This window comes from Sinocyclocheilus anshuiensis, unplaced genomic scaffold, assembly GCF_001515605.1.
Source record: "Sinocyclocheilus anshuiensis isolate Anshui unplaced genomic scaffold, SAMN03320099.WGS_v1.1 scaffold1162, whole genome shotgun sequence".
Taxonomy (NCBI): Eukaryota; Metazoa; Chordata; class Actinopteri; order Cypriniformes; family Cyprinidae; genus Sinocyclocheilus; species Sinocyclocheilus anshuiensis.
This window is the reverse complement of record NW_015540875.1, coordinates 534,855-552,052: the sequence shown is the minus strand read 5'-3', so window position 1 is coordinate 552,052 and position 17,198 is coordinate 534,855. Positions and strand designations below refer to the sequence as shown.

At 34.2% G+C, this 17,198-nt stretch overlaps 2 protein-coding genes across 3 annotated transcripts in view; one reads left to right on the top strand and one right to left on the bottom strand.

The window, feature by feature from the left end:
* ago1 (argonaute RISC component 1) overlaps nucleotides 1-8,683 on the bottom strand; it is a 43,227-nt gene extending 34,544 nt beyond the window's left edge. Inside the window, exons 1-2 of the mRNA XM_016485793.1 lie at nucleotides 8,255-8,683; nucleotides 2,269-2,455 (exon numbers count right to left, since the gene is read on the bottom strand). Coding sequence (XP_016341279.1) covers nucleotides 2,269-2,455; nucleotides 8,255-8,279 — 212 coding nt within the window. The 5' untranslated portion in view covers nucleotides 8,280-8,683. The remainder of the gene's footprint in view (nucleotides 1-2,268; nucleotides 2,456-8,254) is intronic.
* Nucleotides 8,684-11,132: 2,449 nt separating this feature from the next.
* Nucleotides 11,133-17,021, top strand: LOC107688271 (dehydrodolichyl diphosphate syntase complex subunit DHDDS-like). Of its 2 annotated transcripts, none has more exons than XM_016485890.1 (9): nucleotides 11,133-11,194; nucleotides 12,003-12,076; nucleotides 12,166-12,282; nucleotides 13,038-13,180; nucleotides 13,267-13,383; nucleotides 14,189-14,290; nucleotides 14,390-14,504; nucleotides 15,694-15,801; nucleotides 16,632-17,021. In XM_016485890.1, the coding sequence occupies exons 2-9, from the start codon at nucleotides 12,014-12,016 to the stop codon at nucleotides 16,872-16,874; spliced, it is 1,008 nt and encodes a 335-aa protein (XP_016341376.1). In that variant the 5' UTR covers nucleotides 11,133-11,194; nucleotides 12,003-12,013; the 3' UTR covers nucleotides 16,875-17,021. The 2 variants fall into 2 exon arrangements, with proteins under 2 accessions (XP_016341376.1, XP_016341378.1); XM_016485892.1 differs by lacking the exon at nucleotides 11,133-11,194 and adding an exon at nucleotides 11,243-11,292.
* Nucleotides 17,022-17,198: the final 177 nt, after the last annotated feature.

The following is a 17,198-nucleotide window of genomic DNA, read 5'->3' as shown; positions in this document are numbered from 1 at the left end:
GTTTCATGTTGACGTCAACATGAAACATTAGCATATTGCCCGCCCACTTGTTGGTCTTTTCGCGTTGGTCTGAATGAAAATGCAAATTCATTCTTTGCCACTAGGTGCCGCTTTTGGAGCGGTAAAATAGCAGTTTCCCCGGTAACGGCTGTACACAAAGCAGCACTGCGCTCACAAACGCTGCTTTATCAGGCATTACAGGCGAGATTAAATGAAAACCAATCACCGCAGATTAGCGTCACGCAAAGGATGGGGTTTGGAAAAATGAATCGTTGAGCAAATCGTTTGGGAGTCCTTGAGCAAATAAGGTAAAAATAAATGCATATTATAAGACAATGAAAGTGTTTTTTGACCTAGCATGCATGCCCACCTGTTGTTGGGGACTCCCAAAACCAAAATATGAACCTTTCATTACCCATAATAGGGGCACTTTAAAAAAACTGTGCTTTTTACATTACTAGCATCCTTTTCTGCCTCAGAAAGTGTTTGATATTTAAGGGTCTGATGGGATTGTGGTGCACAGAATTTGGCTCAGACGCGCCCATGCAGTGGTGACTGCACAATGATGTCACTTTCACACTCATCCTCACGCTTGTGCAGACGCGTCGAGAATAAACCAGGCTTAAGTTGTATTTAACTCAGAAGGCAGACAGCTTAGTTGAACTGAAAATACAGTTACGGGATGAACAGGATTCAAGCGTTGCCTGTGCACGTCTACAGGAACATTTCATTCTAAAAACCTTTTCAGGGAAGAACAGCATGAGGAGGTTCCTTTCTAGGTCACGCTTTATGTAATTGAGGTAACTGAAAAATTTTGGCCTTTGTCACCGAGCCATGCAAATCTGCAGGCTTTGATTCTACTGACCCCAATGATTTTAGAGAAATAGCTAATGATAGGGGAAACTTTATCTCAATTCATACTGAGGAAAGACTAAGCCTGTCAAGATTATTACATAATCAAAAGCTAAACATGACGCTTTGTCGTCTTGAAATATTTTGATGGCTAAGAAAAAAAATATTAGTCTGAATTTCAAGTTATTCAATATTAACATCTTGTATTGTTGACAGTGTGAATGCAAAGTGGACTAAGACTAAAGTGGAACAAACATAATATTTTTCATGCCAATCTACCTCAGATTCCAAAATCAGCGTGATAAAATGAATACGCTTTTAGTTTTATATTTTTAGTTTTCATTTTAATTTGAGTCATTTAGCTTTAATTTATATTATTTTCAGTTTTAGTAATTTTAGTACTTCAAATTATTCTTTTTATTTCAGTTAGTTACTAAAGTAGTATTTCTCATTTTTGTGTTTTTTAAATATAAATTTTTCCATCTAATATTTATTTTTCACAAAAACAAAAAAAGACAGTCAGAAAATTATAACAGAATACAAAATAAATATTATTTTATGTAATTCTACCTCTGATTCCAAATGCAATGTGGGGGAAAATGAATTAGCTTTTATTTTTATATTTTCATATTTTAAAATGTTTAAGTTTTAGTAGTTTTTTAACGTGCTTTTGTAACTTTTAAAATATTTTGTTTGTATATCTTATTTTTATATTTATTTCAGTTAGTAGTTTAGGTTTAGTACTTAAACATGTTTATTTCACTTAACATTTCTAATTTTAATTTGAGTTTTTATCCATTATTTATATTTTATTTCAGCTTTATTTCAATAAACAAAAACTTTATTCTATCCCAATCTGATAAGAGGAGACAGACTATTATAACCAAGTCTTTAAACTAAAGTAGAACAAAAAAAAATAATTTTACATGTGATTCTACCTCTGATTCCAAATTCAATGTGGAAAAATGACTTTACGTGAAAATTAATTTGTATGACAATTAATTTTAAGCATTTATTAGTATATATATATATAGGCCGAGATACAACTATTTCAAAATCTGGAATCTGAGGGTGCAAAAAAATCGAAATATTGAGAAAATCATCTTTAAAGTTGTCCAAATTAAGTTCTTAGCAATGCATATTACTAATCAAAAATTAAGTTTTGATATATTTACGGTAGGAAATTTACAAAATATCTTCATGGAACATGATCTTTACCTAATATCCTAATGATTTTTGGTATAAAAGAAAAATCGATAAATTTTGACCCATACGATGTATTTTTGGCTATTGCTACAAATATACCCGTGCTACTTATGGCTGCTTTTGTGCTCCAGGGTCACATATATGTGTGTCATATAAATAGGTGACAGCCCTAGGAATGATTGTGGACGTTTGAGATGAAGGGGCATTTACCTGTTGACCCGTCGAGGACACTTATCAGGTTTGATGTCCACTTCATAGTGGTACACATCCATTTTTGGGATTTCCACCTCAAAGTAGTTGGCAAGCAGCTTGATGGGTTTGCCGACGGTGCCCATGCCCGGCCTGCGGGGCGCCTGGAACACCTGCTGCAGGGGTGGGGGGTACGGCCCGGTGGGCACTGCGGACGAGAGACAGACAGAGAGAGAGAGAGAGACAGAGAGAGAGAGACAGACAGAGAGAGAGAGAGAGAGAGAGAGAGACAGACAGAGAGAGGTCATTAAGCAGATAGGAGGTTATAAGAGCGAGACACGGTGAAAGCAGGAGTTCAGGGGGAGTTTGGGGGATTATGGGACTAGAGATATGGTGACAGGAGTGTGTTTGGAAACAGGACAAAAGCACGGGAAAGGAACAAAGAGGATGGCGACTAAAACGGGAAGGGGGTGGGAAGGCAAAAAACTGAAAAAGAAAGGAGGATCAGGGTAAAAGTATACTTAAGAGTGAACTCAAAACTAGTGTGCAATTGACAGCCATTATTTTTATAATAATACCGTGTAATTTTTATAGTAATACATCATTCAATAATCAGAACAAGCAGCACAGTTGATAATGATTTCCAACACTTTTCACACTTTTCTAGTGTTTTGGACACATTAAACAAGATGTGGAAGATGCTGACTTGTACAATATATTTCAAATATAAATAAATAAACAAACAAACAAATACAAAAACTAATTAAATATAGTATAGTAATATTATAATGTGCACTGATATCATATCAGAATTTGGTCTGTTTTAAAATATTACATTGATTTTTGAGGTTTCACAGCGTTTCAAATTAAAAGCTATAAAGAAAATGTAAACATATGTGACCCTGGACCACAAAACCAGCCGAGATACACGTTCTGCTCTGTATTTTGATTTTCACATCACTGTAGGGCTGTCAAAATTACTGAAAAACTAAATTCGAATTTTTTACTTAAATATGATCAAAATTCGAATTATATTCAAATTTAAAATGCATAATTTCAGTTAGGGTGAAGAAAAGCTTTTGGTTTCTCTCCTGAGGCCACAAGAGGGCACATCAAGCAAAATATTTCTAATGCACGTTTATTCAAAGCATCAGGTAACACGACTATCTGTGAAAAAAAATGCATAATGTTTAAAATAATGTTTATAAACCAATTATAATTAAGTTGTATAAACAACTATAAACAAAACAGCATCATGTATGTATGCATAGTTTAATACAAAGGGCCGAAAGCCAATCACACAGAGTACATTTTTCATTTAAAAACACGAGTTGCAGTGGGATGGGGAAAAAAACGTCAAAGTCTCGAGATATGTTTTTTCAAAGTTGAACTTGCATTAATTTTACATGGCTTTCTAAACATGCGGCTCTTTTGTGCGAGACGCGAGTGCAACGGTGATAGATGTCCCTCTAGAAAATGCGCAAAATATGCGTTCTGTGTGAAGGGCTTGGTTTTTAGTTTTGACGTAAACAAGATCTTCTCCGCATTGGTGTTCTCTTTTCCCGCGATATTTGTAATTAACAATGCAGCAGCACCACATCTAGTGGCTTCAACTGGATAAGTTAACAAAAACATTATAATGCAATGACACTTACATCTTCATCGCATCTCGTGCGCCACTGATAAGGCTGCCTCCTTAACGCACACCTAAAATTCGAATGCAACGTTTTTGCATTCGAATGTGGATTTTTATTTTAAATTCGACGAATATTCGAAATTCGAGAAAAAAAATTTGACAGCCCTACATCACTGCATGTGTCTTTGGCTTCAGCAGTGATGTTGAATAAACAACAATAACATACAAATAACCATATAATCATGTACAGTTAGGATAACAAAATAAACAGACTTATCAACGTTTAAAATGGAGGAGAAAACACCTTCCATATGTGTTGTTGTTGATGTTAAAGGTCATGTGTCCAATCAAACTCTACTTTGTTTTGCCGGAAATTTATTTGTCACTTTGCTAGTCAAATTAGACAGATGTCAATGGCTGTGTAACAGGCCCTCGCTCTCTAAACCATCTACAAATACACAGGTCAAAGAAAATACACTAGCAATGAAGCAAAACATGGTTTGTGCAGACAGTGAATCACTGACTGCAAGAAATCATAAACATTATGAAGACGTTTAGAAAGCAAAACTTTCAAGCCCTTCTCATGTTAGTAATTTTTAATATTCTTGTGTCCAGTGTTAGAATATGAAATTGAATCATACTAAAATATTACACTATTTATTACTATTTTAAATAAAACTATATTTATTTTGTGCTTTTTATTTGTTTTTGTTTTGTTTGCTTTTTTCTCATTCATTTTGATTTCAGTTTCAATTATAGTTAACTAAAACCATAACAAACTTTTAGTTACTTTAAATAAAATAATATATTTAAAAAAGCTTAAATCATCTAATTTTCATTTAGTTTAGGTAGATGTACTAAAATGACTAGCAAGGAAGTAAAAATTCATAAAAAACAATAGACATTTAAAAAACAAAAACTAATACCAAAAGCACAACAAATTTACTTAAACATCAACTAATTCAAATAAAAACATTAATAAAAACTATAATATCTCGATACAACACTGTTCTGTTTTAGTTTTAGTAATTTTAGTACTTTTTACATTTGACTTATTACTGCATTTCAGTTAGTTGCCAAGGTAACATTTTTTCCCCATATATTTATATTTTATTTTAGCTTTATTTCAATTAACAAAAATGATTTTAATAGCTTTAGTTTACAATAACACTTGTTGGGTCTGTGCAGATCATGGTCATTTTAATGCATTTCAGTGTTCGATTTCGAAACTGATGTTGGTAATTTTTTCATGCTAAAATATTTCATTTTATTCCAAATTGATATGAAGAGAGTGAGACAGACATTTATTACTAAGACTATATAGACTTTTGTTATGTGCATTTTCATTTTTATTTGTTTTTTTTTAACTGAATATTTCTATTTAGGTTTAGTTTATATTTATTTCAGTTTTAGTTTGACTAATTTTAGTATTTAAACTTATTTTTTCATTTAATTTTTTTTTTTCAGCTTTACTTTCATAAACAAAACTATATTAATAGCTTTAGTTTACAATAACAACACTGGTAGGGTCTGTGTAGATAATGGTAACTTCAACACTTTTCCGTGTTCATTTATTTATTTTTTTTATTGATATAGGTCATTTTTTTTCCATGTTACTTTATTCTATCCCATAAGTATAGAGACAGATAATTATAAGTAAATCACTCTTAGGTTGACATGGTTTCAAAACAGATTTGTTTGAGTATATCAACCAGCCTGACACAACAACATTCCACCAATGCCAACATTTGGGAAACGTGTTTGAAAACAGTCATTTTGTGACACACGTCGGTGGCACAGAAATTACACACATCAACATTTTGATAACCAGTTTTGTTATCCAAAGAAAAAAACGCATCCCGAACCAAAACTATTTGCGAAGCACTAGTCTAAAGCATTGACGCCTTTAACCTCTCTGCCTATGAAGAACACTCCCTCCATCATAACAAAGACCCCAGCTGCCCTCCTTCCCGAACAGGGGGACCCGGAGGAGAGGAGCCCCCTCGCCTCCACATCAGCACACAGAAACACAGGGGCCCCAAAACATTCCCAGCCTCTCCATAGCAACCACACAGCAACACACATTGTCATGGAGATCAGGAGACCAGGGATACGTGGGGGTTTTGGGAGAGCCGGACCTTGGCGTTATTCATCGTATAGTGTCAGTGAGCACCTCGACATTACGCCGAGACAAGACCATCAATCTTATCCTACACGGCCCGCTTTATAGCTCGCCTGTGATTTAAGAGGCGCTTCGGAGAACTCTCGTACGCTTTTTTTCTGCAGGATATATACTCTGCTAAGTCTTGATCAATGGCAAACTCTATGTTCCTACAGCAGAGTGAATGCAGGCAGCGGCAGATGGCTAGAAATGGAGCCAGATCTCAAGAAACCAGTAAACAATGGCAGCTCTCTGTTAGGGCTGGCTGATAGATATATACATACATATAGATAGATAGCTATATATAGATGTGTACATAACATATTTGCTGCTGATATAAGACTAAGCATCATTGGGAATATCGTGCGATTTGCCCACTACATTTACTAAAGGCTGTAGTCCAGCTCTATATCTGCTTCTGATGCCAAAGAAATTCAACATTTACATTATATTTGCAATTATTTTGCTAGGGATATAAAAAGAACTTAGAACTTTATTAATTTCTTTGCTTCAGTTCAAACTGTTCATTTCAATTAATCAATTCAAAACCCTGATTTAGCTACTTATTCGACGGGCAAATTTTCATGGAAGTTTCTGCATGGCATTTTAACACTTTACAATAAAGTTAACAAAACATCTACAGCATTAATTCATCTTAATTCATGTCAATTTTAACATGTACCGAAACATTTTCAAAAGCAATCTGACATGAACATTTTTATTAACTAACTTTAACATTAAGGTTAATAAAGCGTCAAAAAAATTGTTAATACATGCAAATGAGAAAATATATATTACCATAAATATATATATATATATATTAAATTATCTGTTAAAAATTATTCAAAAACAAAATGATTCAATCGATTAAGAAGCACTGGAAAACATTGATTTTTAACAAAATGACGTTAGACCTGAATAGCAAAACCATTTTAGAGTTTGATTCATTTCTTTGCATTAGTTCATACTGTTAATTTCAATGAATCAATTCAAAACTCGGACTTTTGCATTAATGCTCGAAGATTTTCATGGAAGTTTCTACATGGAATTTCACATTTATTCATTTAAAAATCTGTAGCACTTTACAATAACGTTTCATTTGTTAACATAAGTGAACTACATTAGATTAGTCAACATTGCACTAAAAATTACAAATATTTCTACAGCATTTATTAATTTTGTAACATTTTTAAGATCGAAGTTATATCAGTTAACATTCGTTAATGCAATGTGAACTAACAAACATTTTATACATATTTTGTATATCACATATATAATGTTCAACGCAATGTTATATTAACATTTAACAAGGTTAATAAATGCTGTATATATTGCTCATTGTCAGTTAATGCATTAACTAATGTTAACAAATAAGACCTTATTGTAAAGTGTTACCGAAAAAATTTACAAAATGTGGACAGATTTATTATTTAATATCAAATTATTCAATATCTACTGACAAGCAGAGGAAACATTGATTTTTAACAAAATGCCAATTCTTCTCGCCTCTCTTTAAGCTATTTCAGAACAAATGCATAAGTATATATTGAAGGGCATCAAAAGGCTGAAAAATCCATTTTGTTATATATCAGCCCTGCTGAAAGCAGAAGTGGGCAGAACTGTGACAGAGGAACAGAACCAATATTTTGATCTGGAGTCCCAGATGTCCTGCTATTGAGGGCTCAAGAGCATAACGCACTGAAGTGTGCAAGATCCACAGAGACGCCACCTGGCCAGTGCACAGCCCCTGTGACCCTTCCCCTGCCGCTCATCAATAAAGGCCACCCTCAGAGTCACACAAACAACTACATCAACACGTTTTGCTCTAGCAATGTGGGCTTTTCATGAGCAGGGTGTCTGATATACATACGCAACCAAAACTATTGACAATAAGTGACTAAAAGAGAGCTATCACAATGACAAACATTCATTTGTAAAAAGTCAAAGCCTGCAAAAATAATAATCGTTTCAAACAGGCTTCTCAAACTATCCTGCCCAACTGCCATTGGTCAGAGCAACAGATAGTCCCGCCCCAAACTCACAGCACTGGTTGAGTCAATGTTTCGGTGTTGTGATGCTCAAACAAACAATTCACAATGTGTGCTTGCGGAATGTTACAATGTATCCTTAGAGAATGTTACAATGTGTCATTATGAAATGATACAATGTGTAGCAATAATAAGATTAGGAAACATAAGATCCGAACCCACCAGTGCCAGATGGTCCCGGCTCCATCCCATCAACTGAGCCCCAAAGGGTTCGCCAAATTCCGGATGCTCAATCGCCACGGCGCCCGGCCCTGCAGGCTGGAAGCGTCCCCGACTTCCAGCCTCCTTCCCTGGGCGAGCGGGATCGTCTCCGCCGCCGCCGCTGGAGCCCCCAAACCCGCAGGAGTTGAGAGAGAAACAAAAGCGCCTTAGTTCCGATCCGTAACGACCCGCTCCTCCGTGCTCTTTCCGGGTCGGGCTGCTCTGGTTTGGGTTGTTGTGCCTCCTGCTCACCGTTTAAGCAGGATCCACCAGCGGAACAAAAACGCTCGACCCCTCAGTCACCCCCCACAGACCGAGAGCCCTTCTTCTTCTTCTTCTTCCTCGGCACTGCTGAGATTCTTTCTTGACTGTAGCTGGTCTGTTTTGTGCTCGCCCTCTAGTGTGCGCTTGAAAATGCCAATTCAAATACAAGCATCCTGCGTACTAAACGCTACATACTAGGCTACGTGCTGACCCCTTTTATTTCAGTTTAGCGGTGTGCGAAACAGATTCCTAAACGTATTTAGTGCACTACATGGATTGCGTGAGATGAACCTCAACAAAAAACACTGACAAAAAAAAAACGTCCTTGTAAAATGTCAACTCCAATGAAAGCCACTGAATAAGAAATATCAGAATTAGCATTGGCTTGAATATGATTTATGCAAACGTATTAAATGTATAGTTATTATATGTGTAATTATAAATAAAATTTTAGACTTAAAACAAACAACTAGACAGTTTATTCTGTGCAATTAAAAATGTAATGCTCATATATTTAGACTTCAATACAGATAAGTAAAATATTAAGACTTATAACATTTATTTATTTATTGCAAGGTTTAGTTCAAAATCTAAATCTTTTCAAAAAAAGAAGAAAAAAAAAAAATCGCCCTCTAGTGTGCGCTTGAAAATGCCAATTCAAATACAAGCATCCTGCGTACTAAACGCTACATACTAGGCTACGTGCTGACCCCTTTTATTTCAGTTTAGCGGTGTGCGAAACAGATTCCTAAACGTATTTAGTGCACTACATGGATTGCGTGAGATGAACCTCAACAAAAAACACTGACAAAAAAAAAACGTCCTTGTAAAATGTCAACTCCAATGAAAGCCACTGAATAAGAAATATCAGAATTAGCATTGGCTTGAATATGATTTATGCAAACGTATTAAATGTATAGTTATTATATGTGTAATTATAAATAAAATTTTAGACTTAAAACAAACAACTAGACAGTTTATTCTGTGCAATTAAAAATGTAATGCTCATATATTTAGACTTCAATACAGATAAGTAAAATATTAAGACTTATAACATTTATTTATTTATTGCAAGGTTTAGTTCAAAATCTAAATCTTTTTCAAAAAAAAAAAAAAAAAAAAAACATTTACCAGCCACTATTTATAATAAATAAATAGTTAGAATTAAAAAAAAGTCAAGTTAATTTCCCATCCTTTTTGTAACCTTGGTCTTGCAACAAATCACACGATTAAACTGTATGCTAAACAGAATACAAGAACTATAGTAAATTGTTACCATACCTATTGTTAAAATATATAAAATTTTAACACACTAAGACAACATTTAATGGTCATTTCATGATTACACTGACTTTCAGTTGGCAAAAAAAGCTAATTGTCCCTACTAAAAGTTAAAGAATTATTTTAAACAAACAAACAAACTAATAAATAAATAAACGTGTTTTCGTATACAAATGTGCATTTCTTAATGTTTAGCCCTTTTTAGTTTTTATGACTTTTCTATTTTTTTAAGTGGTGTGCTTTGCTTTCTACACCCCTCACAGTTTTTTATTTTTTATTTTTGCGTTTAAAACAAATAACACAACAGAAATGCCGAACGTATTTTTTATTCATATCCTCCTGAGACCCAGCTATGGAGGTTTTGCCTCTGTAGTGCACATTATATTTGAGTGAATTTCTCTGAGACCTCACATGTCACAGTTTTAAGTCTGGATGTCCTGTACAGAGCACGTTCAGGGCTTTCCAGAGATACCAAATGATTGGATGTTTCACCATGACCACCCCCTCTCCTTGGTTTTTAAAAATGGCTGACATTCATTTAGTGATAAAATTGTACATCCTTATGGAAATATGATAATATTTTGTAATTATAATTTAAATCTGATTAATTTTCGGATTGTTTGTCATAAATCAACATCTAAGGAAAATGTTATGGGGTTTCAAATCAAAATGTGACTTCCTGTTATGAAACAGGAGGTTGATTTCATGCATGTCTACTACTGTAGAGGACACCAGGACTAAAAGCATGTTTATTATACATTTTGGGAGACAAAATAATTGAATAGGAAAGCAAATTATATCAATATTCTTATGAAATATTAGATATCATTATGAAAATCTGGCCAATTACTACTCCCATTATTACACATCTTTTTCAACATGCTGTCCCAACAGCACTTTAATATGCAAATTAGATACAGTGTATAGATAACATTGTGCTTAATGGGAAAACCAGTTTATGGAATTTTTACACACATATTGCATGAAGCAAAATGGTATATCAAATCATTTTGTTATATATTTTATAACATAGTTGAGAACCATCCTTAAAGTTAGGTATAAAATAATCCTGAAACCTAAAAATTGATTGGTGATTTAAAAGAAAATCACCAAAAATATCATGTCTTTTCTTGTCAAAAACTGAGTCCTGCGACCATTTTTCTCTTATGCTCTAAACAATGTAATGACATGAAAAAATACTAAATTCACAAAGCTTTTTATTTCTGGTTCTCAGGAGGATATTACTAGTTTAAACATGGTTTAAATTTCAGGGAGGTTTTGCATTGGTCGAAAACTATTTTATTTTGGCGTCTGCTGTCGCGTTTCTGTGTCGTCATTTCCTGTCAGAGGAAGGCAGTGAGTTGGAGCTTTATGATTTCTTAAAGAACAGCGTATTAACGCTTTAAATCAAACTGATTTCGATCTGTTGGAATGAAAGCCTCCTTTTAATGAATGTGATTACAGTGACATTCTATTTTAACATCGTTATGTCGTGATATTTAGGATAGTATGCGCGCTCATGAATATATGTGTTTATTAAAATAATCAGATGCATTTCATTCAGATGAATTTAATATGCTTATTTACTGATGTGGTTACAGTAGTCTGTGTTTTTAGGTTTAATTAGAAAAAACGGCTGTGAATTGCCTACAATATTTTATCCTATCCATGTTGTGAAAGGAGATTGAGAAGTAGGGCATTTTGATATTTGAATACATAATTAATCTCATAAGGACAATTTCAGGTAAACTGTCATTATAAATTTAGTTTCTGTCAGTTATTAAAAAAATTATTAACTTATATTGCAATAGACTTACATTTTACCTGGGTAATTTACATTTGGAGGAAATATGTATATATTTGTAAGTGTTCATTTAGATCCAGCAATTCTGCTTTTATTTAATTTTGTTATATACATATTTAATTAGCCGTCTACCACCCTGCTCTATAGACATCAACATCGTTTAATGTAATTATATTCAATCACATTTAGATATAGTTAGATTACTACAAAGGCAAAAATTGCAATGAATAAATAATTGATTAAAATAAGTGCCTCTTTATGGTTCAAATGCTCATGTACAAGATGTGTTTTAACCATTTCTCAAAAGTCCTTGCCATTACTATGCTTTTCGTAACAGTAACTGTTTTTTTTTCTTCACAGAAAGTCCAGTCATGTCGTGGATTCGAGAGAGGCAACTCTCCTTTTTAGAAAGGCTCACTGCCAACATCCTAAAGGTGCTTTTCGGAGGATCTGTACTGTAAATTGAACTGAAACAATGACCTAACACCCTAATGACTTTCTTAAACTCTTTTTTATATCTCAGGCAGGGCCTATGCCCAAACATGTGGCCTTTATCATGGATGGTAACAGGCGTTTCGCCCAAAAGGCACATGTGGAGAGGCAGGAGGGCCACTCGCAGGGTTTTGAGAAACTGGCAGAGGTGAGAATGCAGATAATAACAGACTGAGATGGATTAATTGACCAATATTTTGCCAATTTGCCTGCTTGACCGATTAACAGAAGTGTTAAGTGTTCCCTTTTCTGTCAGTTATATCAATGGATAAATTTTTTTTCAAATATTTTAATAAATATTATGTAAAATAAATGTTAATTTTATTTCAGTAATTTGTGTTTTCTGACTGGTCTTTACATTTTATTGCATTACTATTCAATCTGGTCTGTAAAATGTTTTTAATGTGTTTGAAAGTAGTCTCTTCTGCTCACCAAGGCTGTATTTATTTGATCAAAAATAAAGTAAAAACAGTAATATTGTGAAAAATTATTGCAATTAAAAAAAAAGTAAACTAATTTATTTCTGTGATGCGCAGCTGAATTTTCAGCATCATTACTCCAGTCTTCAGTGTCACATGATCTTCAGAAATCATACTAATATGCTGATTTGCTGCTCAAGAAACATTTCTGATTATTACCAATCAACAACAAAAAACAGTTCTGCTTCTTAATTTTTTTATGGAAACCATGATATTTTTCAGGATTCTTTGATGAAAATAAAGTTAAAAAGAACAGCATTTATTTGAAATAGAAATCTTTTGTAACATTATAAATGTCTGGACTGACACTTTTGATCAAATTAATGCATCCTTGCTGAATAAAACTAGTAATTTTTTCCCCAAACTTTTGAGCAATGTATATGTATGCTCAATCTCTTAATATACAATGTTTAAACTCACATAGACGCTCCGCTGGTGCTTAAACCTGGGCATTCACGAGGTGACTGTATATGCATTCAGCATTGAGAACGTCAAGCGCTCCAAAGAGGAGGTGGATGGTCTGATGGAGCTGGCAAGACAGAAGTTCAGCCGCCTGCTGACAGAGCAGTAAGTCGCTCCTGCACAAGATCTGTTCACCTATTTGATGGCTAAATATCTATAAAATCTATATGTGAATTTGTCCTAATTTCTAGGGAGAATCTGGAGAAGCATGGTGTGTGTATTCGTGTGCTGGGAGATCTGACTCTACTGCCTGCAGATCTGCAGCAGCTTATTGCCAAATCTGTGGTGGCAACTAAAGCACACAACAAGTAAGCGCTGCATGATGCTATTTTATTAGTTTGACCTTCTATTGTATAGAAATTCAAAATGAATATAATTTTGCGCAATATTGCTTAGCCCTACTCAATAAACAAGTATACTTTGCACTCTATTCTCTGGTCAAAAGTTTAAGATCTATAAGATTTTTTTTTTATGTTTTTGAAATAAGTATCTTCTGCTCACCAAGACTGCATTTATTTGATCAGAAATACAGTAAAAACAGTAAAAATGGGATATTATTACAATTTAAAATATATTTTTTAGATTTGAATATATATAGTAAAAACAGTAAAAATGGTATATATTATTACAATTTAAAATATATTTTTTAGATTTTAATATATTGTAAAATGTAATTTATTTCTGGGGTGCAAAGCTGAATTTTCAGCATCATTACTCCAGTCTTCAGTGTCACATGATCCTTCAGAAATCATTCTAATATGCTGATTTGCTGCTCAAGAAACATTTCTGATTATTATCAATTGTGAAAACAGTTGTACGGTGATTCTTTGATGAATAGAAAGATCAAAAGAACAGCATTTACTTGAAATAGAAAACTTTTGTAACATTATAAATGTCTTCACTGTTGGTCAATTTAATGCATCCATACAGAATAAAACTATTAATGTCTTTCAAAAAAAAAAAAAAAAGACTGACCCCAAATGTTTGAAATGCAGTTTATGATTTAAAAAAAAAAACATTCCTTCTGTTTTAGAGCATGAGCTATATCTGATGCATTTGCTGAAGTTCATCCTTCTCTTATGTTGTTGACCGGTTTTCTGTTTGATTATGTAGGTGTTTTCTGAATGTGTGCTTTGCATATACCTCAAGATATGAAATTGCAAATGCAGTGAAGGAAATGGCATGGGGAGTAGAGCAGGGCCTGATAAAATCCAGGTAAACTATGTGCTTTTCACATAGTGCGAGAAAACAAAGGATTTGCTCATAACTACAGCTGTTTTATTATGAATTGTTCTTCTCTGTGTGATGTGTCAGTGATGTGTCTGAGGTGCTCCTCAGTGAGTGTCTCTATAGCAGTAATTCTCCAAACCCCGATCTGCTCATCCGTACGTCTGGAGAAGTGCGTCTTAGTGATTTCCTACTGTGGCAGGTAACTGAGACTTCCTTTAGTCAATATCTTGCCATACAAATACAGCACTTACACAAACATAGAGGACTTTAGTTTAGATGGCATTCATAGTTTGATTCACTTTGGAACAATCTGTAATTATATATAATTACAGTGAGTCTTTCTCAATGAATATGATAAAGTCGGGCCAATAAAGGAATGGTTCACCCAAAAATGAAAATTGATGAAAATGAGTTTGTTTCTTCATCAGATTTGGAGAAATGTAGCATTGCATCACTTGCTCAGCAACGGATCCTCTGCAGTGAATGGGTGCCGTCAGAATGAGAGTCCAAACAGCTGATAAAAACATCACAATAATCCACAAGTAATCCACACCACTCCAGTCCATCAGTTAATGACTTGTGAAGAGAAAAACTGCATGTTTATAAGAAACAATTCCATCAAGACATTTTTAACTTTAAACTTCCAGTATCCAGCTATAATACGATTCCTCTATCCATAATAACACTTCCTCCAGAGAAAAAGTCATTTAGTCTGAATCAGGAGAGAAATCTGCACAGATCAAACACCGTTTACAAGCCAAAACAGCTCTAAACAAATATGTGTGTGGATTTTGATGTGAGAGACAACAGGAGATGGACTTTTTCACTGGAGGAAGTGTTATTATGTTTAAAGGACTCATAGTTTGGCTAGAAACAATAGATTAAACACCTTAATGAGCGATTTGTTTCTTATAAACGCGTAGCTTTTCACTTCCCAGGATGTTAACTGATGGACTGGAGTGGTGTGGATTACTTGTGGATTATTGTGATGTTTTTATCAGCTGTTTGGACTCTCATTCTGACGGCACCCATTCACTGCAGAGCATCCATTGATGAGCAAGTGATGCAATGCTACGTTTCTCCAAATCTAACCCATCTATGTCTTGGATGGCCTGAGGGTGAGTAAATTTTTTTTTTTTTTAGCAAATTTTCATTTTTGGGTGAACTATTGCTTTAAGAGCTGTAATAATTCCCATCACTGCCTTTTCCAATGAGATTTCCCATCAAATCAACACTAATGGCAGCTGAAAGTCTGGCACCGGTCCTATGGATATCTATCTGACTTGTCCATTGTGCATTAAGCTCATATTGCTCTTAATATTTACATTCCCCTGCAGCTTTGAAATGATGAATGTTTTTCATATTCCTGCATATCTTATACTCCACAGACCTCATATTCCTGTCTAGTGTTCCAGTCGGTCCTGTGGCCGGAATATTCATTCTGGAATCTATGTGAAGCTGTTTTACAGTACCAGCTGAGTTATCGATCTCTCCAGGTAAGCCATAACTCTTTTGTCATCCTGTTTTTATAGTGATTTACAACTTATTTAGGTAGCTGCTGCATTTTTTATTACCTGGAAACATTGGGTCTCACTCTCAACTAAATCTTACAAAAGTTTTTGCTCATTTAGGGGCTGAATGTATTTAATACAAAAAACAGTAAAATCAGTAATATTGTGAAATATTATTATAATTTAAATAACAATTTTCTATGTGAATATATTTTAAAATGTAATTTATTCCTGTGATGCGCAGCTGTATTTTCAGCATCATTTCTCGTCACATGAGTCACATGATCTTCAGAAATCATTCTAATATGCTGATTTGCTGCTCAAGAAACATTTTTTTATTATTATTATCAATTTTAAAAGCATTTATATTTAGAATATGCTAAATGTATTAACATTAGAACAAAGTTAATAACATGGGCAGACATTTTTCGTGAGAAGTTCTTCTGTTCATATATATATATACAAAATATTTCATTAGTGAATGAGACTCATTGATTTTGTAAATTGTTTTGGACCATTCATGGTCATATATGCTTCTTAGATTAGCATGACCTTATTATAAAAAAGGCAACATGCTAATTCAGATCATTTCAGCTTGAACACACAGGATATTGTATTACAGCATGTCTAATACAATGTTGTTGATTAATGCACGTTTTTGTAAACGTTACTACGATTGTTTCCTTAAATGGTTTCCTGAAAGCAACTTTTAGGAAGTTCCAAACTTTATTTAAAGTTTAGTAAAGATGCAAAAGCAAACTTTATTCTTTATTCCGTTCACAAGTGCCGTTGTATTCATATTTTGTGTGTTGCAGAAAGCTGGAGATCTGCACAGAGAAGGCCAAGCGCTCCAGCAGATGGAAGCGGATCGCTCCTGTGTGGCTGAGCTCCTGCAGCATTGTGGGAATGGAGAGCCCATGGATGCCCAGAGTCGACAGAAAGATCTGTTGAACTACATCGCCAGCCGAGAGGAGAGGGTTCACTGCTTTCTCAACACCCTTCAGCACAAGAGAGACACTTTCTTCAGTGATTTAAGCAGCCAGGCTGTTGTGGCTTAGCTTTGAACTTTTTTTATTTACTGATCTGTAAATACTTCAAATCTGGAAGGATGTTTTACCCCGTTTTATGGGGCAGTGGATATGTATGCTTGATATTGAAATAGAAATGATCTTAAATCTTCAAATAAATTCAGTTTGATTGATTGACCCCATGGGCTCTTTTTTTTTTTTTTGGACTAGAAATGCTAGGAAATACAATAGGTTAAATATGACTGATCTCACTTGAATTTCAGTCATTTTATTTTTCAGGATGAAAAATCAATAAATCAATCAATCTCAGATTTGTGGACTGATTTGACCAATTAATTGAAGCCTCACAAACAG